At 44.1% G+C, this 15,000-nt stretch overlaps 1 protein-coding gene across 1 annotated transcript in view; it reads right to left on the bottom strand.

Annotated features, from left to right (window-relative positions):
- Positions 1 to 15,000, bottom strand: part of syt9b (synaptotagmin IXb) — a 50,237-nt gene that overhangs the window by 31,087 nt on the left and 4,150 nt on the right. Inside the window, exons 2-4 of the mRNA XM_063196039.1 lie at positions 7,541 to 7,734; positions 6,735 to 6,994; positions 1,464 to 2,013 (exon numbers count right to left, since the gene is read on the bottom strand). Coding sequence (XP_063052109.1) covers positions 1,464 to 2,013; positions 6,735 to 6,994; positions 7,541 to 7,734 — 1,004 coding nt within the window. The remainder of the gene's footprint in view (positions 1 to 1,463; positions 2,014 to 6,734; positions 6,995 to 7,540; positions 7,735 to 15,000) is intronic.

The following is a 15,000-nucleotide window of genomic DNA, read 5'->3' on the forward strand; positions in this document are numbered from 1 at the left end:
TGTAAGTCTCAAACATCCCAACCTTTCAGAGAGGTCAATGGCCCCATCCATCAGGCATATCTTACCTTACTAGAGGCTGAAATACGATCATTTTTTTCCCTTTGGAATGGAAGATGCAATTATAATAGTTTGTTATAATTATAATAGTTTGTCCACAACATCTGGAAACATACTATACAAGATGCTCGACACATCACCCTTGCTCTCTTGCTGTCAGTCACTGCATTTCTCCATCGTTATGAATAGTTAAAGAAACTCCATGCAAGTTGCAGGAGCTGTATTTAATTACTGATAGAAGCATCCGGGGGTTGATTTTTAAAATGCACAGCAAGACTCTCGGAGCAGGTCCCGGCAGACTTGAGACGTCTTTCTAAAGTCTTCTCCAGTACAGTACGGAAAGTGCCATTATTTTCCCGGAAACTTTGTGAAAGAAAAAAATCATGCCTGATAGGTCTATCAATAAACAAGACTGTCTTGCATCGATCTCCTGTGGAAATCAGTGACCAGGTCATGTGCATATGATAGCCCCTGACACATCCCACCCTGCCAGTCCCCCCGCTGAGTATCGACTGCTGACCTACAGGCATGCAAGCCTCTGCAGTTTGTGTGTGTGTGTGTGTGTGTGTGTGTGTGTGTGTGTGTGTGTGTGTGTGTGTGTGTGTGTGTGTGTGTGTGTGTGTGTGTGTGTGTGTGTGTGTGTGTGTGTGTGTGTGTGTGTGTGTGTGTGTGTGTGTGTTGTGTTGTGTTTGTGTGTGTGTGTGTGTGTGTGTGTGTCTGTGTGTGTGTGTGTGTGTGTGTGTGTGTGTGTGTGTGTGTGTGTGTGCTTTTCGTGCGTGCGTGCATGTGTGTGCGTGCTTGAACATGTATTTGTGTGTGTGTACACGTGTGTCTATATGTGTGCGTGTGTGTGTGATGGATGTCTCCTACTCACTGAAGTGACGTGTGTGTGTGTGTGTTTTTCGTGCGTGCGTGCATGTGTGTGCGTGCTTGAACATGTATTTGTGTGTGTGTACACATGTGTGTCTACATGTGTGTGTGTGAGTGTGATGGATGTCTCCTACTCACTGAAGTGACGTGTGTGTGTGTGTGTGTGTGTGTTTGTGTGTGTGTGTGTGTGTGTGTTTGTGTGTGTGTGTGTGTGTGTGTGTGTGTGTGTGTGTGTGTGTGTGTGTGTGTGTGTGTGTGTGTGTGTGTGTGTGTGCGCGCATGTGTGTGTGTGTGTGTGTGCGTGTGTCTCCTACTCACCGAGGTGCGTGGAGGATGTCCCTGCACAGGCGAGGTGACGTGTGTGTGTGTGTGTGTGTGTGTGCGTGTGTTTGTGCGTGCGTGCGTGTGTGTGTGTGTGTGTGTGTGTGTGTGTGTGTGTGTGTGTGTGTGTGTGTGTGTGTGTGTGTGTGTGTGTGTGTGTGTGTGTGTGTGTGTGTGTGTGTGTGTGTGTGTGTGTGTGTGTGTCCTCTACTCACTGAGGTGACGTGGAGGATGTCCCTGCACAGGCGCGTCTCCTGCGGGAAGTCGGGTAGGTCCAGGAAGTTGTCCACCACCACCTGGCCAATCAGGTCGTGGCGCGAGAAGCGGTCAAAGTCATAGACGCTGAAGTGCAGCTTGCGGGCGGGCAGCTCGGCGTAGGCCACGGGGAAGAGGAAGACCTCGTCGAACACGGGGTTGAGCGTCTTGCGGTGCACTTTGGTCTGGTGCTTGGTCTTGCGCTCGGGCAGCAGGTAGATCTTGACGTAGGGGTCAGAGGTCCCCGAGAAGTCCTTGGCGGGCAGGTCGTCGGCACGGTGGATCTTGACGATCAGCTGCTCCAGGTCGCAGTCGTACTTGAGGACGAAGTGCAAGCGGCCGCAGCTGTCCGGGTGCCGCTCCTCTCCGTCGCCGTCCACCGAGCGCTGCTTGTAGAGCTCGGGCTTGATGCGGCCCAGCGTCAAGCACAGGGACTCCTGACGCTGGAGCTGTTGGACCACGTTGAAGTCGGGGTTGGACACGTTCATCTGCCGCCGGATCGAGTTGTGCCTGTAGAGGATTAACACCTCGTTATAAATGCACTGTTACCAGAATGGCAATGACCAAGTCAAACAGACAGGCAGGCAATCAGTTCATCAAGTTGAAGTTCATCAAGTTCAAGTTTATCAAGTTCAAGTTCATCTAGCGCAGGATCTAGTTGTGCTCATAGAGTGAAAGTGTGGGGATTCACCCGATAAGACACTCCATTATAAATGTGCTGTTACCAGAATGGCAATGACGAAGTCATAGTGCATTACTAAGGGCTCTGTGTCATGTCATAGTAGAGTTGTGCCTATAGAGTCAAAGCGTAGTGAAGATCAAAATAAATCAATAAATGAAAAGCTGTTAGACAGACAGGCAGGCAGGCAGTCTTTTTGTGCTTTTGCTTGGACACATTCATCTAGCGGCGGATCAAGTTGTGCCTATGAAGTCAAAGTAGTGAAGCAAAAGAAAAAAAAACGCTGTCTGGCAGGCAGGCAGTCAGTCCGTCAATCTTTTTGTACTTTTGCTCCTAATTTGAAGTCCATTTGTTCAATATTTCAAAAATCAGTAATAAGTCTGTGAATTATTCAGTAAGGGAATGAATCAGTCAAATTTTTGTCTGGTAGAACTGTTGGACCGCCTATTTTTCACACTTCTAGGAACAGGAGTTTGAAAAAGATCTTATTGGGTCATAAAATAACTGACTTAATTCCTCACTTCATTTGCACAAAATGTACAGAAGTTCAGAATGTAACAGAACCCATTACATAGCAGGGGCGTCGGTAGACCTATTTTACAACGACACGTTTGGGTTTGCGCACTCACATTTTTTTTCTGTGTCCTACTGTGCCCCAGTATAGTATTGTGTCAGCTGACGCCCCTGATCCATACGTAGGTCCAATAGCTGGTGATCTGACTTCTCTATTCACCTGTCCAGTTACGATACCATACGATAGGATACAAAAGTACTCTATTGGCAGCTTGCACTGAAATTCATTTTGCATCCCTGAGCAAGACTCGTTTAAGATACATGTGATGGAGTGACCATCACTTGGGTTGTGGGTGTGTTCTGACTGTCACACCAACGAGCCTGGCTCTTTGGTGTAGCGGTCAGAGCCCCAGTTTACTACCCCAGAAGGTCTAGGTTTGAGTCCCAGCTGGGCATCTCTACTCCCCTTCGCTACAATACACATAACATCAAAAGACTATTGCACATGTGCCATGCTCCACATTTACAAGGCATTGAATAGTTGCCCTTCACCAACATGATTACATCAGTAACAATGCTCGAGCCAGACCTGCTAACAATATAGGCTGGCGCAAACATAGATCAAATGTGTTGCCCTACAATGGTAAAATGCAATACGTAGCTATATTGAAACGGTAACACTTTATTTTAGGGACACATCTATTAGCACTAATACATACAATATTAATGCCTTAGTAAGTAACTTGTAAGGCATGTACTAAGCAAAATCAGACAGTTGTTAGACATTTATTAGCAAATGTCTTGTTCATGCACAATAAGGAATTTATTACCAATATAACCTTAGTAAGGACCAGTAAGCTTATATGTCTATTTATTAGTAAGTAGTAAGTGGCAGAATACAATGTGTATAAGCTCCGGGTACACTGTGTGAACAAACCCTGAACAGTGTGAAAACAGATGTGGAATAAGGGTCCTTATTCTAAAGTGATGCATTGCACAGCCCAGATGGCTTTGGGCCCCCGCACTACCAAGGGCCCCCACACTACCTAGGACCCAGACTTTAACCCCCCACCCCCCTAGGAAGCAAAGTGTAAGAACACTTCTGGATCTGCATTAGTCTCATTAGATATGTAGATCTCACTAATCCTACTCACAACTGCGTAATTGGAAGCATTATATAGCAAGGATTGGACGTAAACTTCTCAATTACGGTGGGTGGTGAGATGTCATTTTTTTCATACACCAATTAGTTTTAATTGTAAAAACCCTACAATAAATGCAGAAAGTAACAATGAGTAATAAGTTTGGAAGCGAAACTAAGCTATTCCTTTGTGATAAATAAGTTAATGTTTGAGAAACTTAGCTCCAAGAAGTGCAGTGCATGATGGGTACGCCCTTAGTCAGAAAAGCAATGCATGGCCAATGCAGCAATGATAATATTTCTGTTGTTAAGTACATGGCAAATTGTTTGGATAGCAACTAAATTTCACAAGTGAGGGGAGGAGCTAAGGACGTAGGCTCAAAGCTGGGTAGGTTGTCTTTTGGCCAAGATTGCGTACCCATCATGCACTGCACTTCTTGAAGCTAATGTTCTCAAACATTAACTTAATTTTCACATAAGAATAGTTTAGTTTTGCTTCAAAACTATTATTCTAATGTTCTGCATTTATTTTGGGGTTTTTTTTACAATTAAAACTCAGTGGTACATGAAAAAAATTACATCTCACCAACCCACCGCCATCGACAAGTGTACGTTAAATCCTTGCTATATAAATACTCCTGTTAACTTCCTGACATTGATATGAACAAGAGGAAACTGGTGACTCAGCTAGGTAAGTGGTAATTATTTGATATACCCTTACACTTTGTAGATCAGGAGGGCTAGGTAATGTGGGCCTGGGTGGTGTGGGGGCCCTAGGTAACGATGGGGACTTTGGTAGTGAGGAGGCCCTGAGCCATCTGGGCTGACCAATGCATCACTTTAGAATAGGGACCCTTTTTCCGCATCTGTTTTCACTCTGTTCAGGGTTTGTTCACACAGTGTGTCGGGAGCTTATACACATTGTATTCTGCCACTTACTACTTACTAATAAATAGAAATATAGGCTTACTGGTCCTTACTAAGGTTATATTAGTAATAAATCCCTAATTGGGCATGAACAAGACATTTGTGAATACATGCTTAACAACTGTCTTATTTTGCTTAGTACATGCCTTACAAGTTACTTACACAGGCATTAATATTGTATGTATTAGTGCTAATAGATGTATCCCTAAAATAAAGTGTTACCATTGAAACACAGGCACAGAGAAAAAGGCCACACTGCAGACTTGAAGTAACTTGTGGAATAGTGGTGATGTTTCAGTCTACTTTCTTAATTGGAGAAGGAGTAACAATAGCTTTCGTCTCAAGACAAAAACTTGTCGTTCTCACAAAGTTCTCACATACGTAGCTTCCAGTTTTACCAAAATATCCAGTTTTTTAGTTTGTGCAGTGTGAGCTGTGAGTGACTTGAGGAAGTTCCCATCTAGGCTGCCCTAGTATTTCCCAGCAATGATCCCCAGTGGTGACAAACCAAAAAAACCGACTTTGTCCCTGTTTCTCCCATGCAGCTCAAACATTACTGTTTTAATGATATTATGTAACCGCAAAAAACAGGACTATCCCCAGTTTCTGAGTTGAGGGAAATGTCCTCGATTGTCAGGTTCTGAAGTCTGGTCACTGGTGCTGCAGCTGAAGCCTGGGAGAGTATAGCAGGTCTGACCACACTGGATGGAGTGCTCTCTCTCCAACCTCAGGGGAACGCATACTAGCCAGGGAAGCTGACAGGAGCGGGGGACAAACAGGTCAGTTGCCCCAGGTCCAGGGAGAGATGGGGGCCACATGAGATCATGAGATCTCATTACAATTTCTGTATTGGGTTTATGGCCCTTTCAGATGACTTTGTCCTGGACCTGGCTAAACCTGTCAGAGGCCCTGCACATATTACACATTTCTGGCTTTGTGGGGTACTGTGCTGTGGGCTATCTCTGGAGTAGGACATTTCCTCTTATCTTTCTAGTGATAAAAATCCAGTGCTAGGTATTTTTTACAGTGTCAATTCAACACCAGAGAGAATAGGACCAACTACAACAGTGTTAAAGTTGACACCAGGAGCGTAGCACCAATTTCTGGGTCCTATGGACCTGGCTATAGACCTGTCTCCAAAGGACCACCCATTTAGTCAAAAAGTGAAAGCCCACCTGGCACTCCACCACAGCACACAAATACACTCTGCACACAATGAAATTGCATCTATGCCTCACCTTTGCTAAGGGGCAGCCCCCAATGGTGCCCAAAGGGAGCAGGGCGGCAGGACGGTATACCATTGTCATGGATAAGGATGGGGTAAAGCACTGGTTAATCACCAACCTGGTGGGTCAGGAATCGAACCGGCAACCTTAACCTCAACCTCAACCTTAACCACCCTAACTGCTTTCCCATGACTGCCCAGTATTCCCACGATCTCAATATGTACAAACAAAAATCTAACATCCTTGGGGGGCCCCCCCAATATGTGGGGCCCTGGTGACTCAGTGTCAACCATTTTACCCTGGTTGACACTGTACTGCAAAATTGCAGAGTTGTATAAAGTAGAAGTAGAAGTACTCTTACAGATGTAATTACAACACTAGTGGTATGATATTATATGGCTTCAACTTTGCAATATCATAATAGTAGTGGTGCCATTACATTTGTAAGAATACTTCTACTTTATACAGCTCTGCAAAATCGACTGTGGGAGAGAAACAGTAGTAAGGAGAGAGCAACTCACCGCACGCAGCAGGGAGAGAGAGAGAGAGAGAGAGAGAGAGAGAGAGAGAGAGAGAGAGAGAGAGAGAGAGAGAGAGAGAGAGAGAGAGAGAGAGAGAGAGAGAGAGAGAGAGAGATGGAAAGAGGGAGAAAAAAAATGTAAAAGGGGGTAATACAGAGAAAGAGAGAGAGAGAAAGAGAGAGAGGGAGCGATAGAGAAACAACAGTAAAGAGAGAGCGACTCACCGCACGGAGGAGGTGGGCTCGGTGATCTGCCGCTGCATGCGCGGGTTGTGTGTGTGCGTGTGGAGGTTCTCCTTGGCCTGGCTCTGGGCCTCAAGGGGGATGTCGGGCGACGTGTGGCTGATCTTCATGGCCGACTCTGGGAGCAGGGGGGGCACGGTTGCGGTGCCAGGATGCCCTGGGTGCTGCCCCGGGCCTGGGGGCTCCTTGGTGGCGGCGTGGTGGTGGTGGTGGTGGTGGTGGTACTCCTGGCTGTAGTCCACCTGATTTATGAATGAATGATTTATTTCTCTTCACCCCATCATTGAGACTTTCAGTTACATGTCATGAAAAAGGTATATTAGTGTGGAGAGAAAGGGTCCCCAATAGAAGCTAAATACAAGCTTATAAGATGGGGCCCACATTTGTGCACTTGGTACGGTAGGTATTGTGGCAAAATATAGGTCAAGAAAAAAAAATAGATAGTCAGGCATATACATGTGCAAAACAGTTTTAACAACATGCATTCGTTCTTCAGTATACAGAGCAGTTACACAAGACATTTAGCAGTTGTGACAGGCAGTAACCATTTGAAAACACCCGCTCCCATGTGCACAGACACACATACTTGCATACAACTCATAAACACACTCACACCCACTGCAATTACCTGCATGCATTCTTCAGTATACTACATGGTTTCGTTGAGGCCTTTAGAAGTTATGAGAGGCAAAAACAGTCAAACACACGCTCACACATTCGCAGACGCACCGATTTGCATGCACCACATTTAACCACCCACATACACACACGCACACACATACACACACCTCCAGTCCCTCCTCCTCCTCGCTCAGCACCGGCTGCTGCTCGCCCTCCTTGTGGCAGCCACCGCCGGCCACGCCGGGGAGGAAGCGATCGCGCCATGGCAACCACCAGAGCTTGTAGGACACGAAGAGCGAGACCCCGAACAACGCCAGGCCACAGGTGGTGACCAGCAGCGAGAGCAGGCTCACCGATACATCTGCCAGAGAGAGAGAGGGGGGGGATAGAGAGAGAGAGAGAGAGAGAGAGAGAGAGAGAGAGAGAGAGAGGGACAGAGAGAGGGGGAGAGAGAGGGAAAGAAATAAGAAGAGGGAGAAAAATGTTAGAGTGGGTAACAGAGAAAGAGATCGAGAGAGAGATGGAAAGAGGGAGAGAAAATGTGAGAGGGGGTAATATAATGAAAGAGAGAGAGAGAAAGAGTGTGTGAGAGAGAGAGAGAGAGAGAGAGAGAGCAGGGAAGGGAGCAGTAAGAAGTAAGGGAGGGAGAAAAAGAGAGAAAGAGATAGCAGGATAGTGAGTACAAGAGAAAGAAATGAGAATTCAAATGGGACATGTCATTTGGAATGATGGCAGTAGGGACAGAGAATATTAAGAGGAGAGCAGAGGTGGATTGATGCCGTAGTTTCATCTATCAATTAGTATGCTCTCCGTTGTGGACTCTACCTACATTGCTCTGGTGAATAACGACTTGTGTCTTTGCTACTGTAACTCAAAATCGTCCATACACAAGATGTGAAAACAGAGAATGCATTCTGTGATCTTACTCATTTTAACAAAGAATTGGCAGGGTTCAATTTTGCCATCATACCCCTTGTACATTTGTAATTGTGCTGTATCAGGCCAGTATGCTTCATACGATAAATTAATCTCAAAGTTCAGTCTAGATTTTTGCTCAGTGAAGCTCGTTTCACATTGTTGAGACCACACACATAAATGAAATTTTTTGAAGGATGGTCAGGAACATGGCGTGCTTGACACAAGATCTCAGAACAAGAACTTTGACACAAAGCCTCACCTTGTGTGAATAGCATTTTATTCGCGACTTCAATTACGCAGAAGCATAGCCAAGGACAATAATCTCAATAGACGCACACGGATGGCCATGAGAATGGAAGAAGACATTCCATATTTTCATGTGCAGACACCAGGGCTGGACTGGGGGAGAAATAGGGCCCGGGCACTTTTGGCTTAAAGGGGCCCCTCATAATTAGTGGCACAGAACTTTCTCACTGGTGGGCTCTGCACCCTCGTGGGCCCCTATTTTCAGAAATGTAAAAAAAACAACTTGTGGGACATGAAGAGCGAGACCCCTAACAACTGAGGGTGCAGGGCCCACCGGGAGTGCAACTGAGGGTGCAGGGCCCACCAGAAAATGCCTCCTATGCCAGATGGCCAGTCCAGCCCTGCACTGAAGGTTTAAAAGCATTGACACCTCTATAGCAGCGAGGCCATGGGTTTGGCGTCTTTGCTCACAGGATGATTTGGCTTTTCAAATAATGTCAAGATGTCAGTGACTCCTAATTACTTTAAACCTGCAAAACACACACACACACACACACGCACGCACGCATGCGCGCACGCACACACACAAACACACTCACGCGCGCGCGCGCACGCACACACACACACACACACACACATACACACACACACACACACACGCACGTGCACGCACGCACACACACACCACACACACACACACACACACACATACACACGCACACACAAACACAAACACAAACACACACACACGCACACACAAACACACACACACATACACATACACACACACACACACACACACACACACACGCACCCACTGACAATGGCTGTGTCTTTGCATTCTGCGAAGAGAGGACCTTGACGCTGCACAGTGGACAGGATGGCAGTCACATCGGCAGATACCAGACAAATTTAATTACCGCTGTCTTGATTGCTTAATTATTATAATGCCCCGATTCATATGTGTGACAAAGTTAATTACCAAAATTCCGCTGACAGCAGCAGGGTGCTGGCATCCAGTACAGTACTGCACAGTAAAATATGTAGTGTTGTAGTGTTGATGAAACACTTAAGAGAGTAACACCAACACAATGAGTCTTGACTTCAACTCCCCGAGTGTTGAAATAACACTGAGGAAATAGTGCGATATCAGCAAGAGTGACCGTTGCTGTGTCTCAGATGGCGTTCTTGTGTACTTGTGCACCACCTGAGACATAGCGGTCAATTGAAAGACAAAAGATGGTTTGACTTCAGATACGTACACCTGGTTTGACTTTTACACCTGTGATCTTTAGTGCACACTCCCAGGTGTTGCATTATCTATGGATGGATGCATGCAAACTTTGGAGTCAGCATGGCTGGATTGGCCATAAGGCATACAAGGCATTTGCCCAGTGGAATGTTGATGAGTTTGGCCTGTTCACCGCCTTTCCCTCAATGTAGTGGTATCAGTCTTCATGCTGCCACAGCTGACCTCTTCGAGTCAGACTTACAGTAAATATTCGTTTTGGCTGTTGAGGTCACAATATCTCTAAGGTAAGAGATGGCTAACATATTGCCACAGGCTTCATTTTGTCTCTCAAAGTGGTCCAGTCTTAGCTAAAAATGCCCAGACGGATTTTTTGACCCAGTTCAGGAGTCGGTGTCAAAAGGCTGCTGAAAGGACGTGGAGCAGTCAGAGAGGTTGAAGAAGTCTCATGTACAGGCGGATTTTAAACTTCTTTTCTTTTCTTTATTCATTTTCTTTTGTCATTGCTTGTTCTCAAGATGATATCCATTCTGGTCCATGAACCACTGACAATGTGAATCACACACAACTCTCTTGACATTGTGGTGCATTCACTTTTGATGACCGCAGCCAATTACGGTCTCACAGCGTAGACTTCAGAAATCATTTTAGAGAACAGGCAGTGACAAAACAAACAAAAAATTATGTATACAAATTCCACTAGTTTTTGAAATGAATTGCAATGAACGACTAATTTACATTGACTTATTATGTGTGTACACTTTAGAGATGCTCCATAGAAGAATAGGACGTTTCATACAGAATTTGAATCAGGGGAAAGAAGTGCAATGTGTTAGCAAACTAATGCATAGCAGTGGGTAAATACATATTTGCAATCCTCTTGTGCAAATAGTTGTAGTATGCAGAAACGCTGTCAGTCATTCCAGAAATTCAATTACATGCAAAGTGTGAGTGACAAAGATAGTTGGCAATTATTTTTATATTTCATGTCAAAATCTGACGTGAAACTGTCTGAAATACATGCAGGGAGATGAAAAGCAATGACTGCCCTGGACTGCATGGATAAATAAGTTAAATATTTTGTCTTTTCTGTAGGCTCAAGTCAAAATGTGTTTCAAAGCAAAATAAAGGGAATGTAGGCCTACATGGTAGCCTTGCTTAGAGAGGTTGTACGGTCAATTGATCTGGGCTGGCTAAACAAAGTCTGAGAGCTGCTGTTAAAAAAAGTTTCCATTACTTATCAAGCAAATTAAACTGGAAACACTGATTATAACTGACGTGTGTCCTTATGTTGTGTATGTCCAATATGACCAATGCCTGTGCCGTTTCATTGTCGTAATCAAATCAAATAGGCACAAAATACAAGTTCACGAGTTTGTCCTTGAGTGCTTGGTGTACAGTTTACGTATAGTATATGCATGTTTGGCATGTTAGCTGGCCTCGGTCCTGGGATGCTTTAAACGGAGCTCATGCGGGATGAGATCCGCTTCCCCCCCTATGTGTAGTATAGAGGAAGTGTAACTGGGTGTTCTAGTGAAATGGAGGAGTATGGGGAGGTGGTGGGACAATTCGGAAAGCCTTCGCGCATGACAGGCGAAAGAGGGAAGGAGGGATTTAAATATGCGCGAAGGCGGGAGCAAGTAATGACAGCTGTCAATCACTCTCGGACTTCCTCCAGAACTACGTTTATATATAAACAACATTTTGTGAATCCATTCAGCTTCAGAGTGTAATCTACAGAACACCCTTCTTGCGTTCATATTCATTTGCATCTTTTATCAAGGCACACTCCTACAATTGGTGCCTTTGTTATTACAGGTGCTTGACCTTTCATGCCATATGTCAAAAGTACTCCATGCTCAAATACATAATGTAGGCCTATAGTTGTAATCATCAAGTCCCACTACAAAAGACACACTTCCAATCACGGACTAACTAAGATGATTATTCTGTGTGTGTGCGTATGTGTGTGTGTTGTGTGCGTGCATACGTGCATGCATACGTGCGTGTGTGTGTGCGCGCATGTGCTTGCGTGCATGCATGCTTGTGTACGTGTGTGCGGGTGTGCGTGCATGTGCGTGCGTGTGTGTGTGTATGTGTGTGAGTGTGCGTGCGTGCATACGTGCGTGAATATGTGCATGTGTGTGTGCGCACATGTGCTTGCGTGCGTGCGTGAGTGTGTGTGCGTGCGTACGTGCGTGCGCGTGTGCGCGTGTGCGCGTGTGCGTGTGTGCGTGCCTGTGTGTGTGTGTTTTAAATATGTATCTGGGGCACTGCCTCCATTTTCATCACGGCTGTCTGTTACTTGTTTGGGATAAAAATAATTCCCCCTAATGTCAGACTAAAATGAAGCCTAATGCCAGACTAAAATGAAGCCTAATGTCAGACTAAAATGAAGCCATGCCACACAACTGTGTTGATGGTTTTTTTTAATTATTATTATTCCAATGGCCAATAGCCCCCGTGATATTACAGTAACCACCTAGCTACATACTCCGAGGAAATCTCTCAAAACATCAATAAATAATGTATGCCCAGGAGGAGCTCCCTAAGTAGCTGAGCAGCAGTTCTGTAGGATGTCTCAAGTACAGCCTCTCATGCATATACATGACCACTATCTACTGTAGACACAGCGAATCGACCCTCTTTTTTTGCATAAGGTTTTCTCTTTTTTTTCGGTCAGAGAAACAGACGTTTAGTACTATCCATTACACTGAGATAGAACTATTAGAGTAACATGAGGGAGAGAGAGAGAGAGAGAGAGAGAGAGAGAGAGAGAGAGAGAGAGAGCAGGCGACTTACTGTAGAAGTCATCAACAAGAGAGAACAAGAAAGCCAGTTCGCTAATGAAGCTTTCAAAGCTGCATTGACGGTTTTGTTCAGGCAGTCAAAGTGGGTTTAGCTAATGAGATAGTAATGCACATCTGCACACGCAAGGCCTAGAAAGGCACTGAGATGGGATGTGTACACGACAGTATTGAAGTTCAGTAAAATGTGAATGCTGTACGCCTGTTTAACTCAAAAGGCTATTTTACACAAACATGTTTATGTTGCTAACACAATTCAATCTAAATCATTTGCAGAGTTGGACAAGAATGGGTCAGAATTCAGTTTCCTGTTTGCTATAGACATCCTTTTCCAAAGTACATACTTTCGTACCAGGAAACAACAGTAAACAACAGTATCAATCTGTAAAAAAAGAAAGATGATTCTTTTCTTCTTGCGTAAAAATTTCCCCTCTTATTTCCTTCATAATTTTGTAGTTAATTAGTTTGCCAGTTCATGTTTTTCTTCATGTCTGTAAAGTTGTGTTTGCTCAAATATATTTACTATTATTATCATTATTATTATTATTATTATTATTAGTAGTAGTAGTAGTAGTAGTATTATTTCTGCAGTGCGTGTTTTGTTATCACAGAGATGCATGTACCTCATTATACGTACTGTGCACTGCACTTGCACCTGTCACTATGTCAATGAATCAGGAGTCTTGGCCACTTGGTCATCACAATCATTTTGGGGGATTTTTAAAAATGAACAAAATTAAATTCAACAATAACACAGAACATTTTCTACAAAGAATTTACCCAGACAGACATGACACACCAGAACTACAGCAGACTTCAAATGTGTACGCCCTGAAGGCTGACCAAGAGTTTGAAATGAATCACAGAACATCTGCAAGAAAGAGAAGAGAACTGAACGTCTTTTGATAGGAATCTAGGTCTGAACCACACACAACACATGAGAGGCACTTGGCTCAAGGTTGCGGCATGATTAAAGAAACAGTTTTCTGGCTGATTTGGTATTGATCTTCGCACCCAACTCACACACAAAGAAAGACAAGAAAAAAAAAGATGAAACGAGCCGGTATACTTTGTGTGCCAAGGGTAGAGGAATAATTGAAAAGTTTGTGAGTCATGTTTCAAGAGTCAAACCTCCATTTTCCTCCCGACTCTAAAATATCACAAACTCATGCATGAAGGCACTTACATGTACTGTATATAAGCAGTTGACACAAAATAGGCCTATGTACAATTCATGAGGCCTGGCCAGCGGGTATCCTGGGGACGGCCTGCAAATCTCTCAGCACGGTGCCAGCTACATTGCAGAAGATGTCCAGTGCTCAAGGCAAACACAGAGGGGCAGCCAAGGAGGTAGTTTGTTTTGAGAAGCACAGTAGGAAAGGCAGTGTTCAAATTCAACATTGAGCGAGTACTTTTGGGACCAAATTCACACGCTATACTGTTGAATCGACAAGGAGTACCAGGATTGGTTTGTTGTTTGATACAATGCAATGTTAATTCAACACATAGAGAGTACTTTGGGACCAAATACAGTGTAGTGTTGAATCACCCCTGTTCATTCAAAGTGTTGAGTAAACACTTTTTTTGCTGTGGTGCTAAAAATGAGCATTGCACAGTGAATTTTGCATTTAACATGTCACATTTGACCATCCTAGTGTTAGTTCTACTGCCTTAGTGTTGAATTAACACCGTCAAGTTTGACTGTGAATGAGCATGATGTCTCTACCATGCAGAAATGAATTATTATGTCATAGCTAATGTGGTGCTCGAGCTGACTAAACACAGTGTGTCTTGTTTCTCATTTGCAAGACTTTGAAAAGCAATTTGTCTGCACTCTGGGACGCGGTTGGGGTTGCAGGACGATACGAGACCAAACTGAAACAGTGAACTTATCTAGCCTAGTCAAGTCTGAAGTCAAAGTCAATTATTATTATTTCTTTTTTTGCTACGGCAGGGGTTAAGAGTGAAAAGAAAATAAAGTTAATTGTTTGACTTGTACGCTGAAGTGCCTTATTATTATGGACTAGGAACTAGCCTGGAGGCTGTCTAATGCCTGTCGATATCTAACTTACCTAAGGCACTAGGCCTATTTGCACAGTGGAAACATGTTATCTCACTTCTTTCCGCATATATCACTCTCTGACTTTCAATCTAGAGCAGTATGCAAATCAGCTCTCAAACACATCCGTACACATTCTTCATGTCAACACGTTTCTTCATTGCTGAATTGGGCAATGGTGCATACAACATCCTATTATTTAATATGCATATGTAGGCCTATGTATGTATGTATGTATGTATGTATGTATGTATGTATGTATGTATGTATGTATGTATGTGTATGTATGTATGTATGTCTGTCTGTCTGTCTGTCTGTCTGTCTGTATGTATGTATGTATGTATGTAT

Source organism: Engraulis encrasicolus, chromosome 4 (assembly GCF_034702125.1).
Source record: "Engraulis encrasicolus isolate BLACKSEA-1 chromosome 4, IST_EnEncr_1.0, whole genome shotgun sequence".
Taxonomy (NCBI): domain Eukaryota; kingdom Metazoa; phylum Chordata; class Actinopteri; order Clupeiformes; family Engraulidae; genus Engraulis; species Engraulis encrasicolus.